A 26,233-nucleotide genomic window follows, 5' to 3' on the forward strand; every position below is an offset into this window, starting at 1 on the left:
GTTCTCACTATTCTTCTTCTCTGCCTTTCTGATAATTTTCTTGGCCTGCCACTTCTGGGCTTAACAAGAACTGTACCTGTGTTCTTCCATTTCCTCACTATGTTCCTCACAGTGGAAACTGACAGGTTAAATCTCTGAGACAACTTTTTGCATCCTTCCCCTGAAAAGCTATGTTGAATAATCTTTGTTTTCAGATCATTTGAGAGTTGTTTTGAGGAGCCCATGATGCCACTCTTCATTGGAGAATCGAATAGGAGAACTACTTGCAAGTGGCCACTTGAAATACCTTTTCTCATGATTTGATACACTTGGCTATGAAGTTCAAAGCTCAATGAGGTTACAAAACCAATTTAGTGCTTCAGGAAGTCAGTAAAAAGTAGTTAGGAGTGTTCAAATCAAGAAAATGATAAGGGTGCCCATACTTTTGCACTGGTCAAATTTTGTTTAAATGCAGATTGCACATTTTCTGTTAGTACAATAAACCTCATTTGAATCCAGAAATATAACTGAGTCCATCAGTTATTAGATATATGAAACTGAAATAGCTGTTGCAAAAACCAAAATTGTTATAGAGAAAAAAGGTTAACATTAATAGGGGTGCCCAAACTTTTACATATGACTGTATAACTAGAGAGGATGGTACGTAATAAGGGACGTGTTATACATAATAATAGAGGAAACTATGTAACTAAGGGTGGTGTTATACAGAATTAGTGAGTCCACTATATTCTAAGGGACTGTGTTAGACATTGTGAGTACACTATATACTAAGGGACTGTGTTAGACATAATAAGCGATAACGTCTTCCTCCACCGCTCCCTGTTCCTAAGGCCATTATAAGTCCCCCTTCCTAACATCCCAATCCCCCACACCCCTCATTGTCCTCCTCCCCTTGCATCCCATTATTGTCCTCTCCCCCACCCCATCATTGCCCTCTTCACCACCTCCATCATTTTCTTCTCCCCCACCACTATCTTTGCTTTCTCGCCCACCACTCCTATCATTGCCCATTCCACCACCTCCATCATTTCCTCCTCCTCCACCACCATTATTGCCCTTTCCACCACCACCAGTGCATTCTCCCCCACCACCCCATCATTTCTTTTTCCCCCACCACCCCATCATCATTTCTTTTCCCCACCACCCCATCATTGCCTTCTCCCCATCACTCCCATCATTGCCTTCTCCATCACCCCATCACTGCCTTCTCCCCATCACTCCCATCACTGCCTGCTCCATCACCCCATCACTGCCTTCTCCCCATCACTCCCATCATTGCCTGCTCCATCACCCCATCACTCCTATCATTACCTTCTCCCCATCACTTCCATCATTGCCTACTCCATCACCCCCATCATTGCCTTCTCCCCATCATTGCCTGCTCCATCACCCCATCACTCCCATCATTGCCTTCTCCCATCACTCCCTTCTCTCCATCACTCCCATGATCCCATCAATGCCTTCTTTCCATCACCCCTCATGGCCTTCTCTCATTCCCCCGGGCATCATGGCCTTCTCTCCTCATCACAGTCTTCTCCTCATGTCCGCATCTCCTCCAGAGCAAGGCTCCACCTACACACACACACACACACACACACACACACACACACACATATACATACACACATACATACAGACATACACACAGCCACACACACATACATACGCACAGACACACACATACATCATACACACACACAAGTGACTGTCTGACCTGCGGCTGCAGCCACTGGCCGGGCCGGCGCCACAGGCACAGTGAGTGAGACAGTCTGTCTCCTCCTCTCCTCCCCCACTGCAGCAGCGCAGCACAGCATGAGTGACGCTGATATCATCTCACCTCAGGGCTGGCTCCTCTCCTCCTTGCACCTGGCGATCCACATGGCTAATTTGAATAATTAGCCATGCGCTGCTGGAGGGGCCCCCTCTCCCCCGAGGCTCCGTGCAATGCACGGGCTGCACGGGTGGTAGGTCCACCCCTGGTGCACACGCTGCAGATTTTTTCTGCAGAAAAATCCGCATCGCTTGGCAGAAACCGCAGGATAAAACGCATGCAGTTTTCCCTGCCGATTCCTATTACTTTGTCCAGCGGAATTGATGCAGATTCTATTGCAGTTTGGACGAGAGAGAGAGAGAATTTTGTATGTTCGTTCTTCCCGGAATGAAACTGCAGCTGCGGTTCCGCAAAAAAGAAGTGACATGCTGCACAGCGGATTTGGTTTTCCATAGGTTTACATGCTACTTACTGTAAGCCGCATGGAAAACTGCTGCGGATCCGCAGGACCAAAACCGCTGCGGATCTGCAGCAAAAACCGCAATGTGTGCACACACCCTTACTCTTGGTAGCCATAAGTGGACAGGGAAGGAAGTGCAGGCGCCAGATTCACTGCCACTGAAATCAATAGGAGAGCAGCGCTGCTCTGGCACTTCCGGCTCCAGTGTTGGTCAGTGACATCACTATGGAGACACACGGGTCAGTGGGTGCTCTTGTCTGCTGGCCTGGCTGTCTTTCGAGAGCCCGCAAAAACCAGGGCTCATCCCACTGAACGCCCGCACTCGATCCCCACGGGTAGAACACCACAGACAACACAGGGTGAGGAGAACACACATTGGTAAGACCATTGGTTCTCCAACTGAAAAAAACACAGAGGTGCAACGACTGTGGTCGCAGCGATGAAGGCCACGAGCAGGCACAGGGGTACAGATGCCGGTTTCTGCTGGATCTCCGTCCTCACTGAAGACGCAGATCCAGATGACATGCATGGTGCTGCAGAGACCCGTCGGGTCCCTGCAAAGCGATACATGCTGCACTGCGACACATGCAGTGGCTGTGAGTTGACGTCAGAGGTGCAGCCACAGGGAGCGGCACATGATAATGGCGCACACTCCGATGTCAGCTGCCGGGTTGTGCAGTGGATATAAAAGACACTGGGCGACATGGGAGCAGAGGAAAGGTGAGTAGAATGTTTTTGTTTTTAATTATGCATTAGGGGCAGAACGGGGACACATACACTAGTATTGGGGACCATATAAACCAGGATGGGGACATATATACCAGGAAGTGGGCATATAAACCAGGATGGGGACCATATATACCAGCATTGGGACATATACTGTATACTAGGATGCGGACGTACTTACTAGGATGATGGGCATACAGTATATACCAGGATGGGGGACATTTTACTACATAATGAAGGGGGCAATTCATAAATCTTTATAGAATTTAAAACACTATAGGGGCCCATACATCTGACCAACGTGTGTGTGTGCGGGGCAGGTCCAAATTTGGCACTGGGGCCCATCGGACTCCAGTTACACCACTGTAAAAACATACATTCTCAGCAAGTACACAAGGTGGTACAAGTGGCAGAATTTCACCTTTCTGGTGTGCCTTCTGGGCTTCCAGGAACAACTATCTCTGCCAGGAGCTCCCTGCTTTTGGTGGCCTCCCACTGAGATGATAATGTATTAGATGTGACATGAAACCAAAGAGCCCATTTACACTGGCCAGTAATCAGGAGTCATACTGGGTGCATTTAATCAAAGGGCCCATTTACACTGACCGGTAATCAGGAGTCATACTGGGTGCATGAAACCAAAGGACCCATTTACACTGACCGGTAATCAGGAGTTATACTGGGTGCATTTAACCAAAGGGCCCATTTCCACTGACCGGTAATCAGGAGTCATACTGGGTGCATGAAATCAAAGGGACCATTTACACTGGCCGGTAATCAGGAACAGAGAATCACACTGACTGCAATATGTCTAAACAGGCCGGCAATCTCCCAATTTCACTTATTCATTTGGTGAAAAGATTTTCAGCTTCCTGTGTAAGCAGGAAATGTGCTACCAAGAACAATGACAATTCCATCTGCCCCATTTGTCATTTCTGACTTTTTTAAAGTCACTCTTCTCTTTTGTGCTGTTGTATTCTTTGCTGTTTTTAGCAATTCTTCAAAATTGTGCACGCAAGTTAATGAATTTTGCACAAAATTAAAAATGCTCAGAAAGGGACTGTTGTAAATTAGAGCAAAAGAAAAAAAATTGTGTTTTTGTTTAAAGTCAAAAATAATGCGTAGGCTGCTAACTCCGCTCACAATGGCAAACAGAAAAAAAAAATAGACGAATATGTAAAAAACAGACCTCAAAATAAGTGCAACTTCAAAAAAGAATTTTTGCATTTCATTTGGAAATCAAGGTCCCAGAGTCTGGAGGAAGAGTGGAGAAGCACACAATCCAAGCTGCTTGAGGTCTAGTGTGAAGTTTCCACAATCAGTGATGGTTTGTGGAGCCATGTCATCTGCTGGTGTAGGTCCACTGTGCTTTATCAAGGAAATTTAAGAGCACTTCATGCTTCCCTCTGCCGACAATCTTTTTGGAGATGGAAATTTCATTCTCCAGCAGGACTTGGCACCTGTCCACACTGTCAAAAATTCCAATGCCTGGTTTAAAAACAACAGTATCACTGTGCTTGATTGGCCAGCAAACTCGCCTGACCTTAACCCCATTGAGAATCTCTGGGGTATTGTCAAGAGGAAGATGAGACACCAGACCCAACAATGCAGACGAGCTGAAGGCTGCTATCAAAGCAACCTGGGCTTCCATAACATCTCAGCAGTGCTATTGGCTGATCATCTCCATGCCACGTCACATTGATGCAGTAATTAATGCAAAAGGAGCCCCGACCAAGTACTGAGTGCATTTACTGATCATACATTTCAGTAGGCCGACATTTCAGATTTTAAAATAATTTTTCAAGCTGGTGTTATAAAGTATTCTAATTTACTGAGAAAATGACTTTTGGGTTTTCATTGGCTGTAAGCCATAATCATCAACATTAACAGAAATAAACACGTGAAATAGATCACTCTGTAATGACTCCATATGAGTTTTACTTTTTGCATTGAAGAACTGAAATAAATTAACTTTTTGATGATATTCTAATTTTGTGAGAAGCACCTGTAGGTCATTAGCTGCTATTTAATTGCAATTGAAAAGGTACAGGAAGACGGCTGTATAAATCGGACCGAGACTGGAGCGCAGTGCTCAGACTGGCCGGCGGCATTCCCGACTGAACGTGACAGCAGTATAGAATTATATGAAGTTGTCACACTCGGGTAGGGAGAGCCGCCGGCCAGTCCGTGCACTGCAGCCCGATCTCGTTCCGATTTATACAGACGTCTGCCTGCGCCTTACAAAGGTTTTCAGGATTTTTTGCAAACTCAAGGGAGTAAATAAAATCTGCCGTCCTCTACCTAGAAGTATCCCAGTTTTTTTGTTTTTTTCCGTGTTCAAAGCATCATTGAACTTTCTAACGAGATGGAATCAAGCCAACTACAGAAATTGTGAAATGACCGAAGATAAGAAGCGAAAACCTCACAAAGATTACACAAGCAAGTGCAATGCACAAATATATAACTAATGCTGTGCTAGGAAAACAGCTCTATGTGCACGGTGTGCAAAAATATAAAGCATGTAAAATCAGGTAGTAATAACAATAAAAAACAGAAAAAGGGAAATAAAAGCAAGACACGTTGCGGGGGGAAAGTGAGCAGACAAGCACGTTGTGTAACATCGGATCAGACCAATCGCTTTCCCGTGTAATTACTGCAGTTGTTTGCTGCCGACTCCAGATGGGTTTCCCATTTCCTAGTAAAAGAGGTTTACAGTAATGGGGAAGGCCATCTGTTATTATACTGCAGGTCAGCAACACCGGGACAGTGCAGTGTTCCCAGCAGGTCACTTTAGTATGGTTACTAATAATAGGGCACATACAAGGATTGTCTTGTTCATATTTATCCAAAAAATGAAATGTGGAATAAAAGATGTATTCACACCCACATTGAAGTTACACCAGAAATACTGGCTGCAGGTACCAAGTTATTTTGTTCCAATAAAACACAGATAATGTCACAAAAACCTGATGAACCCAATTAGAGTATGTTCACACCATGCTTTTTTTCTGCATCAAAAATGCAGAGCGCTAGCAGTATCACGAAACAATCAGGGAGACCAGTCAAAGAAAACACTGCGGCAGCCGGCAAAGGCGCTCAATCAGTGAAATCCTAGGTGCATTGCTCCCTGGGAGCACTAGCAGTAGAAATGCGGTGTATTTTACACTTTTTAAAAAAAAATTTCATGCAGTTTTTTTGTGCATTTTTTACGCAAGCAGCTGAATAGGTCAAATAAAAATGCAGCAAACATGCTAAAACAATTGACACAATAAACGCTCCGCACCTCAAAAACTGCAAAAAAGTACAGTATGAATGAGACTTTAGGAATCTCATTTATTTTACTGCTTGCTGTAAAACACTTGAGTTTTTTGAAAAAAAAAAAAAACTAAGCAAAAACACGTGTGAACAAACTTTTACGGTCAATGGGGTCCGTCGAGTACCGCTGGTGTCCATTATGTAAAGGACGTGTCACTTAATTTTTTTTTTGTTCCTATGACAGAGAACAGCAATATTAGGGCTCGCGCGCACAAGCGTATAAATCGGACGAGTGCAATGAGAGAAATAAAAAGGGATCGCACTCGGACCAACATTATTCAGTGAGGCAGAGCGGATCTGCAGATTTTTTCTGCAGCACGGCCTGCGCCCCCAGTGATAAAGATAGGGGACGCAGGACGCATGCAGCGTCATGCGCCGGTAGGCGGAGCTACCGGTGGAGGCGGGGCTTAGCGGCGGCCGTGCGCAGGCCGTCACTGCGCTCAAAAGCGCTAGTGTGAAACCAGCCTAAGATGTCTAAAATAACAAAAAGAGTAGGTACTCACCCTCCCCAGGTCCAGCACTGGCTCTCCGCCATTGCTCAGGTGTCTTGGATGTAGTGGTGCCATCACGTCTACAGCTCGTATCACTGCTGTAGCCAATCACTGAGCGCCAAGGCTGCGCTGTAGAGCTCAGTGATAGGCTACACTGGTGATATGACCTATTGTTGTTATGTCACCATTACATCCAAGACATCGAGCCCTGAGCAGTGGCGAGGAGCCAGCGCTGGACCTGGGGAGGGTGAGCAGTGGCGGATTAAGTGGACTATAGGCCCGGGGCTGTTCATAAAACCTGGGCCCCTGTACCCCACTTCCCAGGAAAATATTTTCTGTCAAAATTTTGTGGCTCTTCTCACAAAAACACTGCATATGCTGATTTTTAGGTATACAAATTGTAACATTTATTAGACCATAAAAACAAAGAAAAATTACTTTTTTCTCACAAGAAATTGTATTGTATGGTCAAACAATATAAATAATATTAAATCGGCTGTTCCCGAATTTGGCGCCCCCCGGGCGGTGAATGGCCTGCTCGGATGCGGGGTCTGGAAAGGAATAAAATGGCCGCGCTTGGGAGGGGGTACCGGCCTGGCCGGCTACTGGTTAGGGATGTTAATGATTAATCACACAGTCACAGACAGACATTCATTTCTGACACACTGCCTGCGACAGTGCTCCCAGGCAGCACAGACAGTAATGTGCAGGCTCAGCTCCGCCTCCTCTGCCCCTGGCCGCAGTATAAGTTAGGCCTGTTTCACACTTCCGTTTTTGTGTCCGCCAAACGGATCCGTTTCCGTTTTTTTGACGGAAACTGATGCAAATGGATCCGTTTTTTTAAAAACGGATCCGTTTTTTTGACGGATCCGCGGTAACCGTAATGGAAGTCTATGGGACAAAAAAAACGGATCCTGCAAAAAATGGCGGATCCGTTTTTTTACGGAAAACAACGGATTTTGACGGATTTGAAAAAACGGAAGTGTGAAACAGGCCTTACACATATATATAAAACAATACCAAATGGAACAATTCGCAATGTACCCCAGGCGAGTCACCATTTGTAAAATTATGACTCAAAGGGGATCGATAATGGACACTCCCACATAACATGTTAACACAAAAAAATGGAGTGAAAGTCCAAAATATTTTAGAAACGTAAGAAATTTATTATACATAAAAATCGTACTGACAATTATAAACAACATCTACAATGAAGGAATCGGGTAATATCAGCTGCTAATTGTCCTGTCCATATAATATTAAGTGAAAAGGAGCCAAGTGCTTCTTGTAATGATGGGCCATAAAACCGGGACACAAAGTGTAGGGAAGAACCAGGTGCGCACCCTGAGGAACAACCCCGTTATCCCATGCTAAAGTGCTTACCCATCATGTGCTCCAGCCTCCAGGACAAGTGCAGCGCCGCCACGCTGCACTTGCGCTGCTGGCGGCGCTGCACTTGTCCTGGAGCACATGATGGGTAAGCACTTTAGCACGGGATAACGGGGTTGTTCCTCAAATAAATTTCTTACGTTTCTAAAATATTTTGGACTTTCACTCCATTTTTTTGTGTTAACATATAAGTTACACTTAGGCTGTGTGCACACGCTGCGGATTAGGTGCGGATTCATCCGCGCGGATTTTGTAAAATCAGCAGGTGAAACCGCAGGTCAAAATACCTGCGGTTTTACCTGCGGATTGCTCTGCGGTTTTGCCCTGCGGTTTTTCATCTCCTCAATAGAGGAGATGGCAAACCGCAGGAGAATCCGCAGAAAGAATTGACATGTCAAAAACCGCGGCGGAACCGCAGCAAAATCCGCAGTGTGTGCACACAGCCTTACACAGGCTGCCTGCGACTGCCTGGCTGCTGTGTGTGTGAGTGTGAGTGACTCTGTGTGACACTGAGGAAGGAAGCCGCCCGCAGGGAGAGCTCAGCAGCTGACTGAGCATGGAGGGAGGCTGGGGAGAGGCAGAGCATCCTCCTCCCAAATGGTGAGTGACCTGTGACCCACCTGCGCTAGCCGCTGCCAAAATCTCCTGCTAATACTCAGTCCTCTTCTCTCCTCACTGTGCCTCGGCCGGCCGCCTCCACGCTTCTCTCCTGAGTCCCACAGCACAGAGAGGAGGAATTTCTGCTCCTGCCGTGCTGCGCCGCCCCCACACACGTGCCGCCTGGGGCGGCCCGCCCCCCCGCAACCCCCTTCCTACGCCACTGGGCGGCGGCGGCGGCTCACACAGATGCCGACCGGATTGGCCCCTGCCCTGGGCCCCAAAAAAACCTTGGGTCCGGGGCGACCGCCCCATGCGCCCCTATTAAGATTTGCCACTGAGGGTGAGTACCTGCTCTCCTTTTTATTTTTATGTATTTTAGAGCATTTGGGGTCCATTTTCCTAATAGTGGACAATTCCTTCAACAAAAATGTAAATATCCTGTCATAACCAAGAAATTCTAAATTCAGAAGCACTTATTACATTAAAGAGGGGCACGGCTTGTGTGACATCAGTGCCTGAAGACAGACTATGGCAGGTGTTGAGAGCTGATGCAGCTGGTGTTGTGTTCGGGAACCTTCACACAGATTTTCAGGCCTATGACAACTGCCCTAAACAGCGAACAGAAACCCATCGTAGCTTTGCTATGGCTGTGGATTTTCCCCTCAGATTTTAGCACTTTTTTAATATGTGACAGGTCAGTGATTGAAGTGGATCTGCACAGATTCAGCCTGTACACGGTTTCCCTCACAGCGTCACCGGTCTCCGGGGAGCTACAAAGCAACCGCAGTCAGGTCAAGGTGGACCAGTCAGGAGGCCAGTAGCCAGCTCCACACCAGCACTGCATCCACATCATTCTCACGAAGTTCATGGCGTTTATACACAAGCATGTAGAAAGATTGGAAAAAATACAGTGCATGAAGGAGACTTATGGAAATGACACAACGTCCTTGTTAGGCCATGTTCACACGTTCAGTATTTGGTCAGTATTTTACCTCAGAATTTGTAAGCCAAAACCAGAAGTGGAACAATAAGAGGAAAAGTATAATAGAAACACGTCATCACTTTGGCTACAGATACTGATGTAAAATACTGACCAAATACTGATAGTGTGAACGAGGCCTTAATTACGCACAGTAAGGGTATGTGCACACGGAGTTTTTTGGTGGTGTAAAGTCCTGCGGTTTATCTGCGGATTTGCCTGCGGTTTCACACCTCATAATGGATGAGGTGTGAAACCGCAGCGTTTCTGTACAAAAGAATTGACATGCTGCGGATTGTAAACCGCGGAAAAATCCGCAGCATGTGCACTGCGTTTTCCAGTTTACCGTTGAAAACAATGGTACTGTACAACGCACCTAAATCGGCTGCGGACCCACAGAGCCTGAAACGCTGCGGATCCGCAGCAGAATCCGCACCGTGTGCACATACCCTAAGGGTGAGTGCACACAGTGGGGATTGAGCTGCAGATTTTTCCACGCGGATTTGCAGGTAAAACCGCAGGTAAAGTGACCTGCGGATTTGCCAGCGGTTTTCCCCTGCGGTTTGACACCTGGACAATGGAACATGTGTCAAACCTCTGCGGAATCCGCAGAAAAAATTGACATGCTGCGGATTTAAAACCGCAGCAAATCCGCGCAGAAAAATCCGCAGCATGTGCACTGTGGTTTTGAAATCCAATTGATTTGCATTGTACTGAACAATGCCTGCGGATCTGCCGCAAAATCTGCACCATGTGCTCATCTCCTAACCATCACCACTCTTGGATTGAGACGTGCACATTAGCGGGTCAGCTGATGTCTCTGAAGTTTTGGAATAGAGGTTTTATGTTCACTGACAGCAAGCAGAGATCAGAGGCGGCAAAGGCACTGAAACAAAGTGGGTGAGAAAGTAGCAGCAGAAAATAGCAATCCTCATCCATAAAGTCATATATTAAAGGGCATGAGCAAATGGCGTCTCTTAGGCCTCTTTCACACTTCCGTTTTTGACAATCAGTCAAGATCCGCCAATTTTGAAAAAAAACGGATCCGCCATTTTTCTTCGCGGATCCGTTTTTTTCCCCATTGACTTTCATTATTGGCGGATCCTGACTGATTGCCATCCGTTTTTTTGAGGATCCGCCACAATGTTAGTGTCCGTCAACATCCTCAAAGATTTTCAAACGGAGCTTGCAATCTCTCTCTCTCTCTCTCTCGGCCAGCGATTCTTTTAAATTTCATCATTTTCAGGAACCGTCTAAAAACAGATCCTGTGCCATCAGTTGAGAACGGATCCGCTTCTCTGCCTTTTTGGTGGATTCTAACTGATGCAAATAACTGAAGTGTGAAAGAGGCCTTAGACACAAATGTACCCACATTTTTCTGTTGGAAGACACTGGCAATGGTTTTTTTCTGAAGCATCTTTTCTTACATCTGTCTGGGTGCCCTTTGCAGTGGATTTTTTAGGCTGTGTGCACACGATGCGTTTTGTTAAGCGTTTCCGGAGCGTTTGTGCCGGATCAGATGCTGCAGAAATGCTTAAAAGATGCATCAAATTAATTAGCGTGCGTTTTTGGCTTTCTGTGCCAATGCATGCGTTTTTAACCGCTCAGGAATCGCTTAGCGGCTAAAAACGCAGCATGATCATTAATTTCCGCATTGCTGAGCGTTTTTAGCCATCCCGAATGATCCCAGAAATCGCGTGTCAAAAAACGCGCAAAAAACGCGCGGAAAAAGATGCGCGATTTCTGGGAAGGGGATCCATTTCCTGAGCGTTTAAAAATGCTAGCGTGGGCACATAGCCTTAGGCTGTGTGCACACGTAGCGATTTTTAAGCGTTTTTGCCGCAATTTTCGGCGCGCAAACGCTGCGAAAACGCTTAAAAATCGTGTACAGAACGCCCCCCATGCATTCCTATGGCATTCCGCACATGCTGTGCTAATGCTGCGCTTTTTTCCGCGGCGGAATCGCATCGCGGAAAAAATCGCAGCATGCTCATTCTTTTGTGCGGAATCGCAAAGAATTGCCGCGATTCCGCACCCATAGGAATGCATGAGAATCGCTTACTTCCCGCATGTGGCTATGCCCACCATGTGGGAAGTTAAGCGTCTCATGTGCGGTTGGTACCCACGGTGTGGAGGAGAGGAGACTGTCCTCCAGGCCCTGGGTACCATACTCCTGTAAAAAAAGAATAAAAAATAAAAAATCGGGGTACATTTACCTTCCGGCGTCCCGCGCTGCATTCCCGGGCCTCAGCGTTCCCAGTAATGCCTTGCGGCAAGGCCCTGTGATGACGTGGTCTCGCGAGATTGCTATAGAAACGCGAGACCAACGTCATCACAGGTCTCGCAAGGCATTACTGGGAACGCTGAGGCCCGGGATGGCAGCGCGGGACGCCGGAAGGTAAATATACACCGATTTTTTTATTTTTTTTTAGCATTTTAACATCCTATCTTTTACTATTGATGCCGCATAGGCGGCCTCAATAGTAAAAACCTGGGCACACTTGTCAAACACTATGTTTGACGAGTGTGACCAACCTGTCAATCACTTTCCAAGCGATGCTTCAAATCGCTTGGAAAGTGCTTGAATATCGCACGCGAAAATCGCGGCAAAATCGCGATCATAATCGCGGTAAAATCGGGGGGGAAAACGCGCGGAAAAAACCGCGCGATTTCTGGGAAGGAGTCCGGTTTTTAGTAAGCGTTTTAAAACGCTACGTGTGCACATAGCCTTAACGTTTTATATATATTGCTAAAAAAAATAAAGGGAACACTAAACCATACATTGTATGGTTTAGTGTTCCCTTTATTTTTTTGAACAGTATATATGGATGGACAGAAATGGGATAGATAGATAGATAGATTAGAGTCAGCTCCCAAGCAGAAGCCCCCAGAAGAATGAGCAGGTCACTTCTTTTAACCATATCATGACTTTGGAGCAGTTACATTAAGATGGAACATTTGCACAGTAAGATGTGACTTTCTTCTGCTTATCTACATTCTTTTTGATACTTCTTTAGCTTTTTTTTCAGGCACGACACAGTGTGCACATACCCTTATACCCGAAAACCCACATGACAACTTGCTTGACTTTTACAAGAATCCTGAAAAGAAAATCTTCCGGATTATTCAGAGATGCTCTGCACTCATATTGGGGCATGGCTATGCAGGACACAATCCCTGGGTGGGCTCTAATAATGGGCACCCAGCTTTCCAAGGAGACAGATGAACATGACAGATAATGAAGCCTCAATGGCAGTCCCGATCACTATACTATGCAATGCCATAGCTTGAGCCTATCACAGCTGACCTGTGCTGCCATCTGGTGCCACACTGCCCAGCGCTGGGTAAGGCCAGGTCCCCCACCTCACAGTTACCTTATCTCGAGGTCATCCAGAACTTCCAGCAGGTGAGAGGACCGGGCTGCCATGGACATGGAGCGGCAGAACTTGCCCCCATTTTGCCCCTCATTAGCCTTGGCTTGGATCTTGGCTTGTGCCATGTGTCCGCTCCGTGGTAATGGAGGACTGACAGTGCCGGGTTATGGCAGCCCTGCTAGGATCCTTCTAGACACATCTCTGCCAGACTCTCCGGCCTCTGATCTGATGAAACATTTCCTAACAAGGACCTGGGCGGATCCTGCTCCCTCCCTGCCCCCCACAGTGGGCACAGCTGCTAGGCTCTCCTCCACGTGTGATGCCAGTGCTGTGCCTGGCTCTGCAGGGGGCTGGCACCTCAATAAACGATGGAGTAAAGCATGATGCACCCCAATAATCTCTGTAATAAAGGGTGAGGCACCCCAATAATAATTGCTGGAATAAAGGATGCTGCACCCCAATAATTATCGTTGGAATAAAGCGTTCTGCACCCCAATAATAATCGCTGGAATAAAAGGTGCTGCACCCCAATAATTATCGCTGGAATAAAGAGTGCTGCGCCCCAATAATAATCGCTGGAATAAAGCGTGCAGCACCCCAATAATTATCGCTGGAATAAAACGTTCTGCACCCCAATAATAATCGCTGGAATAAAGGGTTCTGCACCCCAATAATTATCGCTGGAATAAAGCGTGCAGCACCCCAATAATTATTGCTGGAATAAAACGTGCTGTACCCCAATAATTATCACTGGAATAAAGCATGCTGCGCCCCAATAATCGCTGGAATAAAGCGTGCTGCACACCAATAATTATTGCTGGAATAAAACGTGCTGTACCCCAATAATTATCACTGGAATAAAGCATGCTGCAGCCCAATAATAACCGCTGGAATAAAGCATGCTGCACCCCAATAATAATCGCTAGAATAAAGGGTTCTGCACCCCAATAATAATCGCTGGAAAAAAGGGTTCTGCACTCCAATAATAATTGCTGGAATAAAGCGTGCTGCACCCCAATAATAATCTCTGGAATAAAGGGTTCTGCACCCCAATAATAATCGCTGGAAAAAAGGGTTCTGCACTCCAATAATAATTGCTGGAATAAAGCGTGCTGCACCCCAATAATAATCTCTGGAATAAAGGGTTCTGCACCCCAATAATAATCGCTGGAAAAAAGGGTGCTGCACCCCAATAATAATCGCTGGAATAAAGGGTTCTGCACCCCAATAATCGCTGGAAAAAAGGGTGCTGCACCCCAATAATCATCGCTGGAATAAGGGGTGCTGAACCCCAATAATAATCGGTGGAATAAAAGGTTCTGCACCCCAATAATAATCGCTGGAAAAAAGGGTGCTGCACCCCAATAATAATCACTGAAATAAAGGGTGCTGCACCCCAATAATAATCGCTGAAATAAAGGGTGCTGCACCCGAATAATAATCGCTGAAATAAAGGGTGCTGCACCCCAATAATCGCTGGAATAAAGGATGGTAGTCCTTCTACCACGGGTTACATTTTGGAGTCCATCCACGGATTCACATTTTGAAGATAATTCCCCCTTCCTGAAATGATCGGACGGCCAGGGGGCGTCTGTGCATCCTTGTGAATTTTAGGCAACAGATAGGGTGGGAATAGTAGGTTCAGAAACAATAAGGGCTGTAGCCCATCTGGACTCAATGACAATATCAGCTATGCCCCCTTCTTGTGATCTCTGGCCTGTTCATTAAATATATGAAATGTCGCTCTATACGATTGCTGTTTTTGTGATTTTAGAATTTTTATTTCAGCAGCTTCTGGTTTCTGCACGCATGCACCCTTCCTTTGCTCATTGCCCCTGTGTGACAGCAATCCTACAGGATGTACCAGTACTATAGATGTGTATTACAGCGATCCTTAATTGGAGTTGAATATGTATTTACGGTATATAATATTTCTATTCTGTTTGATCTGACATCTAGGAACTGGCTATTTGTACAATATTTGTATAGCTGTAACTCTTTTGGATATTGATATGGTCATCTGGTGCTCTTTTTACATGTATCTTGTTCTCTTATGGCACCCCAAAAATCTCTGTAATAAAGGACGCTGCTGCAACCCAGTAATCTCTGTAATAAAGGGTGCTGCATCCCAATAATCTCTGTAATAAAAGGTGCTGCACCTCAATAATCTCTGTAATAAAGGGCGCTGCACCCCAATTATCTCTGTAATAAAGGGTGCTGCACCCCAATAATCTCTGTAATAAAGGGTGATGCATCCCAATAATCTCTGCAATACAGCACGCTGCACCCCAATAATCTCTGTAATAAAGGGCGCTGCACCCCAATAATTGCTGTAATAAAGGGAGATGCACCTCAATAATCTCTGTAATAAAGGGCGCTGCACCCCAATTATCTCTGTAATAAAGGGTGATGCACCCCAATAATTTCTGTAATAAAGGGCGCTGCACTCCAATTATCTCTGTAATAAAGGGTGCTGCACCCCAATAATCTCTGTAATAAAGGGTGCTGCACCCCAATAATCTCTGTAATAAAGGGCGCTGCACCCCAATTATCTCTGTAATAAAGGGTGCTGCACCCCAATAATCTCTGTAATAAAGGGCGCTGCACCCCATTTATCTTTGTAATAAAGGGCGCTGCACCCCATTTATCTTTGTAATAAAGGGCGCTGCACCCCAATTATCTCTGTAATAAAGGGTGATGCATCCCAATAATCTCTGCAATACAGCACGCTGCACCCCAATAATATCTGTAATAAAGGGTGCTGCACCCCAATAATTGCTGTAATAAAGGGAGATGCACCCCAATAATCTCTGTATTAAAGGGCGCTGCAACCCAATAATTGCTGTAATAAAGGGCGCTGCACCCAAATAATCGCTGGACTCTAATACTGCTCTTAGTTGCATTTAGGTTTAATAAGGTTTAATAAGACTTTATTAGGTTAGTTTCACACTAGCGTTCGTGGGCGCAGTGCAGGGCCGCCGCTAAGCCCCGCCCCCTCGAGTCAGTTCCTCCTCTGATTGCATGAGGCTGCATGCGATCAGCGTATCCTATATTTAGCGTTGGATACGCTGATCGTGCGCTGACCATGCGCTGGTCTGATTTTGCTGGCGCTGCGTCCAGCGCACAAAAACGCGCTGTGTTGCATTTTTGTGCTCTGGGCGTAGCGCCAGCAAAATCAGACCAGTGCATGGTCAGTGGACGATCAGCGTATCCAACGCTAAATATAGGATACGCTGATCGCATGCAGCCTCATGCGATCAGAGGAGGAACTGACAGGAGGGGGCGCGGCCGGGGGCGGGGCTTAGCGGCGGCCCTGCGCTGCGCCCACGAACGCTAGTGTAAAACTAGCCTAAGAGGCACTTAGAGCAGGGTTGATTGCATAGTCCTTGGTGCTGCCTTTAAACCAACAGTCCTTTTTCAAATCGATTCTGTTGTGCAATAATTCCACTAATATATATGAAAATTTAGGCTGTGTGCACACGTAGCATTTTTTTTGCATTTTCGTGGCGATTTTCCGCTGCGGAATCGCCGTGAAAACGCAAAAAAAAAACCATCCCATGCAATCCTTTGGGATTCCGCAATGCTGTGCTAATACTGCAGATTTTACAGCTGCGGAATCGCATTGCAGTAAAATCTGCAGCATGCTCATTCTTTGTGTGGAATCGCGGCGATTCCACAACCATGGGATTGCATTGAAACACTCATTTTACGCATGTGGCTATGCCCACCATGCGTAAAATGAGCGCTCAATGTGCGGATGGTACCCAGGGTCCAGAGGAGAGGAGACTGTCCTCCAGGCCCTGGGTACCATAATCCTGTAAAAAATAGAATTAAAACAAAAAATAGTAATATACTCACCTTCCGATGGCCCCGGGACTCTTTCCCGCCTCTCAGCACGCTCCCGACATCTTCCGGTCCCAGTAATGCTTCGCGCGAAATACCGTTGATGACATCGCGCTCTCGCGAGAGTGACGTCATCTCCAGTCCTTCGTGCTAAGCATTACTGGGACCGGAGGAGATCGGGCCGTAGGAAGGTGAGAATAACCTGTTTTTTTATTTTTTTTAAATTATTTTTTACGTTCTGTCTTTTACTACTGATGCCGCATAGGCAGCCTCAATAGTAAAAAGTTGGTCACACTCGTCAAACACTATGTTTGACGAGTGTGACCAACCTGTCAGTCACATTCCAAGTGATGCTTCATATCGCTTGGAATGTGCTTGAATTCCGCACACGAAAATCGCGTGAAAAACGCTTGTTTTCCGTGGGAAAATGCATGCGAATTCGCATGCGTTTTTCCCGCAGTGGGAGTGGCGGAAATGCTGTGGATACTTCCGCAACATTTCTGCAACGTGGGCACATAGCCTTAGGGTTAACTTGCAGAGTAGGGATTAGCATATTAGACATTTTGGCAGGTTTGATTGCGTTACACATCTTGTGGCTGCCACATACAAGAAAAAAAACTTTCACAGACAATTTAAATAAAAGTCTATTCTGTAAGGATACCGCTCCAAGCTGCATAGATAATTTAAAATGTGCAAGGCGTGCGGTAAAGAGCAGGCAAGCTGCTGAATGTAAACACAGAGGCCATGCTCCAGGTGAAACTGTGCCTACTGTGGGAGCACATCAAACACACTCATCCACGAGATGTAGCTTCCTTTTCCACTTTTCAGGGAGGGTGCGGGACACTACGGTTGAAGACAGAACAGTTGTGGGTTGGATGGCAGATAATGCTTCTGTGGCGCCCCCAGGGGTATGGTCGCCACACTGGCTTTGCCTTCCTCCAGGGGAGGGTAATGCCAGGCTTGGAGGCAATGATGGGTCTCTCTCACAGTCAATCCATACATACAACACAGTTCCACTCCAGGCCAGCAGGGGGAGCTCTGACCCAGGATTCAGGGGAGGAGTACTCTCTGTGGGCCAGGAGGAGGGGAGAGTTAGTTAGTCTGCGGAGGGTGAAGTGTGCAGACGTGGAATGAGAAGCTGGAGGTTGAGCTGCAGAAGGCGAGCGCAAGGACTGGACTTGAGGCACCACAGCAAAACGGATAGAGAGCCGGGGATTCAGAGAGAGAGAGAGGAGTCCCAGAGAGAGAGAGGCTACAGCTGTCTGCCGTGCAAGTGGAGTTCTAGGAACATCTGACAGGAGGAACTTCAGAGTAACTGAGTACTGGAGTGCTTCACACCACACAAGCGCTAGGAAGGAGACTGCACAGCCCGTCTGTGAGAGAGAATCCCTGAGTTGCTTCCAGGCTAGCCTGCTCCAATACCATCTGTAATCAGGACCCTGGACTGCAGTTATCGAGTAAGGGTACAGAAATTGCACCCCGCTGTGTCATGTCTGCTTCCTACCCTGTCGGCACTGCTACATCCCCGTGCCAACCACCTATACACTGCCCTAGGGTTACAGCTTCACCTGTGGGGAGCTACACCATCTAAGCTGCGATACACCATCAGCCCCAGAGGATCTGCACGCAGCGTTGGCTAACACCTCACTTGCCAAACACCACAGGTGGCGTCACAAACTTTTCATATAAACTACACTACAAACATCACCGCCATTGATATTGGGCGCCCAGGGCCACGGGCCGAGTTGCCGCTGCTGTGACATATTCCGACACCGGCCCGGTACCGAGTATCCCACAGCCCTGGGTGAAGCGAGGGGGTGACCCAATTTTGGCGTCACGAACAGGATTACGGAGCCTGGTATCCCCGGGTTCTGTGCGCCATAGACTGTGTTTAAAGACTGTGTAAAATTTGGCGCCAGTTGCCGCCATTGCCGCGCTGCTTGGCGCGCGCGGGAAGAAAGAGGCAGGCCTTCGTGGGTGGAGCTTGCCACAGAGCGTGAAGAAGTGAAGTGCCGCGCGGGAAGAGAGAAGAGCGCACGAGAAGAGGAGGAGCTGAGGCCTACAGCCCGGAGCATCAGGCCTGTGAAGCGGCCACCGGTGAGCTCACACAACCCCCCGGCCCTGGCTAACCTTAACTAACTGAACTGTGGAGGCCGATGCACAAACTCTGGACAAAGACCGAACTGAGGAGCTACGTCTACAGGTCCAGGAGTTGACCAAAGGAATGGCTGTACTCACTAAAACTGTGCAGTCCCTGCAGGTGTCCTCCAAAGACAAGTTTCAGCTTGCTTACAGTCCAGAGGATGTCCCGTGGCTCCGGAGGAAGAGAGCCCCGCCACTTTGAGGAAGGAACAACGATCGCTATGACCAGGACGGACGTCCCATCTGTCGTCGCTGTCACAAGGCAGGTCATCTTGCAAGGTACTGTCCTTTAAACGAGCAACCCCTGGGGCAGAGGGCCAACCCCCAGGAGTAGGATCCCCAGGCCCAAGGAACTGGAGAGCCAAGTATGTGGGAGGGAGATCAATCCTTCCTGTGGTGATTGATGGTATCCCCATGAACGCTTTGCTGGACACTGGCTCCCAGGTGACCACCATGCCCTATATTCAGTATAAAAGATATTGGGCTGATTCTGAACTCACGCGTGGTCCCACTGATGAACTGACAGTAGTTGCTAGTAATGGTCAAACCTTACCACAGATTGGATGTATGGAGATAACTGTTAAAGTGGGGAGGGTGGAACTAAAGTCTCAAGGTTTGATAATTGTTGATATTGATAGACGTAAATGTAACCCTATGATGACTCTTGGTACCAATGTAATTGAAAACTGTCTGTCCGAGGTTATTGTCTTGTTGCAACAGGTGGCTGAGACTGCTGGTTCCGGAGAACAAAGAGTCCTGCAGAAGGAGATCCGAGCCCTGATGCAAAGACAACAGGTGGAACTCTCTGGCGGCGAGATTGGCAGCGTCAGAGTGAGTGATGCCTTCCCCATTGCAATACCCCCCAGATGTGAAAAGTTGGTATGGTGTCGGGCAGCTATAGGTCTTAGAGGGAGAGATTACCAGGCATTGGTAGAACCAGTATACTCTGAAAGTAGGCCCACTGTCCTGACAGCCAGAGGGGTGGTTGATGTCTTCTGAATTGTGGGGAAGAGGAAGCCACGATACCTCGGTACGCCACAGTTGCTAAGCTGCTCACCGTTAACAACAACTCTTTGTAAGCAGCAGAGCCTTTGGTCTCATCCGATCAGGGGGAGGACAATGGTTCTGTGAGGCAGCCGGAGGAGTGTTGTCAGCAACTGCAGGTGGGAACTGACCCTACACCTTCATACCAGAGAAATGGGGTCTACAGAGTGACACAAGAGTATGAGCGGGTATTCAGCAAACACCCACTAGATTTTGGGCAGGCAAAAGGGGTCCAACATCTTATCTCCACGGGGGACCATCCACCCATAAAGGAGAGGTACAGACCTAAACCCCCAACACAGTACCAGTGTGCTAAGAGTATGTTGAGGGAGATGAAGGAGGCTGGTGTTATCAGAGACAGTTGTAGCCCCTGGGCAGCTCCAATAGTTTTTGTAAAGAAAAAGGATGGTACCATGAGAATGTGTGTTGATTACAGGAAAATTAACAGCATTACACATAAAGATGCCTACCCATTACCTAGGATTGAGGAATCCTTAGCTGCACTTAAAACTGCTAATTACTTTTCCACCTTGGATCTCACCAGTGGGTATTGGCAGGTTCCCGTGGCAGAGGCAGATAAGGAGAAAACCGCATTTACCACTCCAATGGGTCTCTGTGAGTTCAATTATATGCCGTTTGGACTCTGCACTGCTCCAGGAACATTTCAACGGCTGATGGAGTGCTGCCTGGGACACATGAACTTTGAAACAGTCCTGCTGTACCTGGATGATGTCATTGTTTTCTCCAAAACCTATGAAGAGCATCTGGAACACCTGGCTGAAGTGTTTGAAGCTTTGTCCAATTTTGGCCTGAAGGTGAAACCTTCCAAATGCCACCTCCTGAAGCCCAAGGTACAGTACCTCGGTCATGTGGTCAGTGCAGAAGGTGTGGCACCAGATCCTGACAAGGTCACAGTTATCAGGGACTGGCCAAAGCCCAGCAACCTTCATGAAGTACGCCAATTCCTTGGACTGGTAGGCTACTACCGAAGATTCATCAAGGGCTTTACTGAACTAGCCACCCCTATGCAAAACCTTCTGGTGGGGCAGTCCAAGAAGAACAAGCAGAAAAATTCCACCTTTGAATGGACTGAAAAGTTAGAGAGGTCCTTCACGAGACTGAAGATGGCTCTCACAGGTGACAAAGTTTTGGCCTACCCAGATTATGAGAAACCCTTTGTGCTGTACACAGATGCCAGCAATGTGGGACTAGGAGCGGTACTGTCGCAGGTACAGAATGGAAAAGAAAGAGTGATCTCCTACGCCAGCAGGAAGTTGCGTCCCACCGAAAGGAACCCTGATAACTACAGTTCTTTTAAGTTGGAGTTCCTTGCCATAGTCTGGGCTGTCACTGAAAGATTCAAGCATTACCTGGCCTCCGCCAAGTTTACAATCTTCACGGACAACAATCCGTTGACCCACTTGGACACGGCAAAGCTAGGCGCACTGGAACAGCGATGGATGGCTCGGCTATCTAACTACGAGTTCACTATCAAGTACCGAGCAGGGCACAAGAATGCCAATGCTGATGCGCTGTCCAGGATGCCCAACCTACCAGATGCAGGCGAAGACCCTGAGGCTCTTGAAGAGATAGAGCTACCTCCCTTTCACTGGCCACTGGAAGCCCAACGTGCTCAAGGAGTGAGAGACAGACGGTCTGGCTTGAAGGAGGTCACCCTGAATCCTTTGCCCCATCATGACTGGGCAGAAATGCAAGATAATGACCCTGCAGTCCGCCTGGTGAAGGAGCTGTTGATACGAGCTGACTCAAGCCCAGAGGTGGATGCTCCTGAAGAAACTCAGCAGTTGTGGAAGGAGAGAGGCCGGCTGTTCATTTATGAAGGGAAGCTGTGTCGGAGGAGTATCAATGCCCGCACACATGAACTGGTCTGGCAGGTAATAGTCCCAAAGAGAGAGGCATCAATGGTCCTGGAAGCATACCACCAAGGAGCTGGACACTTCGGATGGAAGAAGTTGGAAGCATTGCTCTGAGAGAGGTTCTACTGGGCTGGTATGAGGAAAACCATTGAGAGGTGGTGCCGAGAGTGTGGACAATGTAACCTGCGCAGAAAGGATCGAGACAGCCACAGAGCTCCCCTGCAACCAATCATCACCAAACAGCCCCTCTAGTTGGTAGCCCTGGACCATGTGAAGCTGGTTGCAAGCCGGTCGGGCTACATCTATGCTCTTACCATTGTGGACCATTAATCGAGATTCCTGGTAGTTGTGCCTGTCAAAGATCTCACTGCCAGGACAGCAGCCAGAGCCTTCCAACAGCACTTCTGTAGGCCACATGGGTATCCTGAAAGAGTACTCACAGATCAAGGTCCGGCTTTCGAGGCAGAAGTGTTCCATGAGTTCTGTAACTTGTACGGTTGTAAGAAGATCCGGACAACACCTTGTCACCCACAGACCAATGGCATGTGCGAGAAGATGAACCAGGTGGTGATTGACCCGCTGAAGACGTTGCCCTTGGAGGAGAGGAATCTGTGGCCTGAGAAGTTGCCAGATCTGATAGACCTCTACAACCATATTCCAGTGAACTCTACCAACTGTACTCCAGCATACTTGATGAGAGCAAGACCGGGTAGACTGCCTGTGGATTTGGACATGGGAGTCCTCACGCCGGAAGCCACATCGCCAGATGCTGACTGGGACCAGGAGAGGCAGCGGCAGTACAGAAGAGTACAGGAGTGCGTGGAGAAGAGTCTGGCCCAGGTGAGACAAAAGCAGGAGAAGCTTTACAATCAGATTGCACCTGCTGTCCCCTTTTCGCCGGGAGAACTCGTCCTCAAAAGGAAGAGGAGGTTGCACAAGCTGCATGATCAATGGGAGGCTGAACCTTATACCATTCTGCCCTCAAACTTTGATAATGCTAAAGTATGCCTTGTTAGTAAAGATGGAGGAGACCTCAGCAGCGGTATCCAGGGATCATTTGAAGTTATGCCCTGACCAGGTGAAAGAAAGAGCAGAAGGATCAGATAACCTCCAACCCGTAGAGGCCGAAGAAAAGAAGGTCAGCACGGTGCTTGGGGAATTCCCTGCGAATTGGACTAGAATTAATGATGCAATAGTGGTACCTGTGTTGTTATTTCCCCAAGTGGAAGCACAGGAGGACGTGACTCGGGAGCATCAGGAAAATCAGGTAGCAGAAGCTACCCCAGCAGTGGAGCCAGAGAACCCTCGCCCTGCCAGTGGTGAACCTGTTGTGCCCCTGGTGAGTCCAAGAGTTCACAGACAAACACGTACCCCTGTGCCAGGTAGAATCCCCAGTAGTATACCCAGTACTTCACACACTACAGCACCAGTGTTACGCAGATCTACCCGTACCACACAGGGAATACTACCAGTTAGGTTCCGCATATAAAATAAATGTCAATGTTGAAACTGTTGAAATGTAAATATGTAACTGTTTTTTAAGCTTTTGTGCCTACAGGTAACCTGTAAGAGTTCCCTTTTAACTTTTATGGACACTGAACCACAGGACTTGTGTGTGGTCAAAAACTTTATTTGTATATAATTTACCATTTGCCCAGGAATGGACCATGGACATTGATGCTGGACTTATCATCATAGGACCATTTTTGTAAACACTTGGTTTTTGTACATTTTTCCTTTTTTTTCAATCTTGTACAAATTATTATTGTTTAAGTATTTGTGTATTATTCATATGTTTCTTTTTGTTCAGCCCAGGAGTGCTGATTTTCACTAGGGGGGAATGTGGCACCCCCAGGGGTATGGTCGCCACACTGGCTTTGCCTTTCTCCAGGGGAGGGTAATGCCAGGCTTGGAGGCAAAGATGGGTCTCTCTCACAGTCAATCCATACATACAACACAGTTCCACTCCAGGCCAGCAGGGGGAGCTCTGACCCAGGATTCAGGGGAGGAGTACTCTCTGTGGGCCAGGAGGAGGGGAGAGTTAGTTAGTCTGCGGAGGGTGAAGTGTGCAGACATAGAATGAGAAGCTAGAGGTTCAGCTGCAGAAGGCGAGCTCCCTCAGCTTGAGAGCGCAAGGACTGGAGTCTGGTCTCCACAGTGGTACGGATACTAACGGTCCTGCCACAAATACCAGAGGAGTAGGAGGCTGTAAATGCCCTACTCCCATCTAAGACTTGAGGCACCACAGCAAAACAGATAGAGAGCCGGGGATTCAGAGAGAGAGAGAGAGAGAGAGAGAGAGAGGAGTCCCAGAGAGAGAGAGGCTACAGCTGTCTGCCGTGCAAGTGGAGTTCTAGGAACATCTGACAGGAGGAACTTCAGAGTAACTGAGTACTGGAGTGCTTCACACCACACAAGCGCTAGGAAGGAGACTGCACAGCCCGTCTGTGAGAGAGAATCCCTGAGTTGCTTCCAGGCTAGCCTGCTCCAATACCATCTGTAATCAGGACCCTGGACTGCAGTTATCGAGTAAAGGTACAGAAATTGCACCCCGCTGTGTCATGTCTGCTTCCTACCCTGTCGGCACTGCTACATCCCCGTGCCAACCACCTATACACTGCCCTGGGGTTACAGCTTCACCTGTGGGGAGCTACACCATCTAAGCTGCAACACACCATCAGCCCCAGAGGATCTGCACGCAGCGTTGGCTAACACCTCACTTGCCAAACACTACAGGTGGCGTCATGAACTTTTCATATAAACTACACTACAAACATCACCGCCATTGATATTGGGCGCCCAGGGCCATGGACCGGGTCGCCGCTGCTGTGACACATTCCCCCGACACCAGCCCGGTACCGAGTACCCCACAGCCCTGGGTGAAGCGAGGGGGCGACCCACTTCCAATCTGTCACCCAACACCATCTTGTCTTCCACACGGTCCAGTCTCATTGTCGAATCTAGACCACATGATCCTCACCCTGATCCTCTTTCCTCAGACCATGGCGAGTCCCAGGAGACAAGTAACCCTATTCTTGGACATAGTGGTTAAGGAGAGCCTGAAAAATAGAATGTTACAGCAGTATGTTCTGACACTCATGGTCAGTGGTGTAGAGCGCAACTGGGGTACTATGTAGGAACATAGTAATAGAGATCACAAGGGATAGACTGTCACAGCAGAATGTACTGACACTGTGGAGCCAGAAATACCGCAGACTGGGGTTGAAAGAGGAGGTGACCCTAATGCAGCCATGTCCAAGGGAGATTTAAGACAGTAGGAGACAGAAAAGACAAAATTACAGGCACCTTAAAAAGAGTAGTATGAAGATGCTCAGGCGCCTAGGTCTGATGAGTATGTCTCTCTAATGGTACAGTGTGCAGGTCATTTGAATCCGGCAACATTCACTGGCAGAAGTGCATCACTCAGGTGCTGAGACACTTTGGTGGTGACATGGCTGGGACTGGTCGCTATGGTATGCATCATTGTGGGTGACACCACCCCAGCATATTGTGTTGCTGGGGTCATCATGGTTGTGGTGGACGCCCGTGCATGTGTGGTGATGGGAGAGGGCTTACCTGGGGAGGCATGCAAGTCATGTTTATAGTGGGGGGAGTTTGTCATGGTAACAGGGAATGTGTGTCCCTGGCCAAGCCAGTCTGACTGCTGTGGACGAGAATGGAGGAAGGCAGGCATATCAATGCATAAGGATGGTGAAAGCAAGGTATAGTACAATGTTGTGTTTATACAAAATCATAATTATACCTCCTAGATACAAGCCACTTCCTACAGAAAATACACAATTTGACCAAAGTCCCTCCCAAGAACCTACTAGTCACCCTTGATTTCAATAGCCTATAAACATCTATCACCCATGTGAAAGGCATGGAGGCTATTTCTATGGCACTAACCAATTCCAACATGGACCACTATTTAATCCAACTGTGCCTAGATTTCATCAACATCGTGTTACATGAAAATGTCATCTTATTTGGGGAGAAATATGTCCAGATCTGCGACAAAGCAATGTGCTCGAATGTAGCGCCAGCCTAGGCTAAAATCTACATGAGTTTCTTCTAAGACAGTCATGTTTACACTAATGTCCTCTTCCTTAAGCATGCCATCTGTTGTCATATATAGATGACATTTTCTGTATATGGAACTGCACTCAAGCTCATCTTGAAACCTTCTTCACCTCTCTCAACTACAGAAGACCCAATT

At 47.5% G+C, this 26,233-nt stretch overlaps 1 protein-coding gene and 1 long non-coding RNA gene across 4 annotated transcripts in view; one reads left to right on the plus strand and one right to left on the minus strand.

Annotated features, from left to right (window-relative positions):
• The window catches only part of BAG2 (BAG cochaperone 2), a 94,775-nt gene extending 79,829 nt beyond the window's left edge, over positions 1-14,946 (minus strand). The window contains exon 1 of one of the 3 annotated variants that reach the window (XM_073569414.1): positions 13,109-14,946. In XM_073569414.1, the coding sequence (XP_073425515.1) occupies positions 13,109-13,233 (125 nt within the window). In that variant the 5' untranslated portion in view covers positions 13,234-14,946. The remainder of the gene's footprint in view (positions 1-13,108) is intronic. The other 2 variants (XM_073569413.1, XM_073569412.1) reach the window with 2 other exon arrangements.
• The window catches only part of LOC141084585 (uncharacterized), a 95,167-nt gene continuing 77,220 nt past the window's right edge, over positions 8,287-26,233 (plus strand). Inside the window, exon 1 of the long non-coding RNA XR_012231043.1 lies at positions 8,287-9,095. This is a non-coding gene — a long non-coding RNA (uncharacterized lncRNA). The remainder of the gene's footprint in view (positions 9,096-26,233) is intronic.

The sequence above is a fragment of the Dendrobates tinctorius genome, unplaced genomic scaffold (assembly GCF_039654945.1).
Source record: "Dendrobates tinctorius isolate UK_male_01 unplaced genomic scaffold, ASM3965494v1 ptg000024l, whole genome shotgun sequence".
Classification (NCBI taxonomy): domain Eukaryota; kingdom Metazoa; phylum Chordata; class Amphibia; order Anura; family Dendrobatidae; genus Dendrobates; species Dendrobates tinctorius.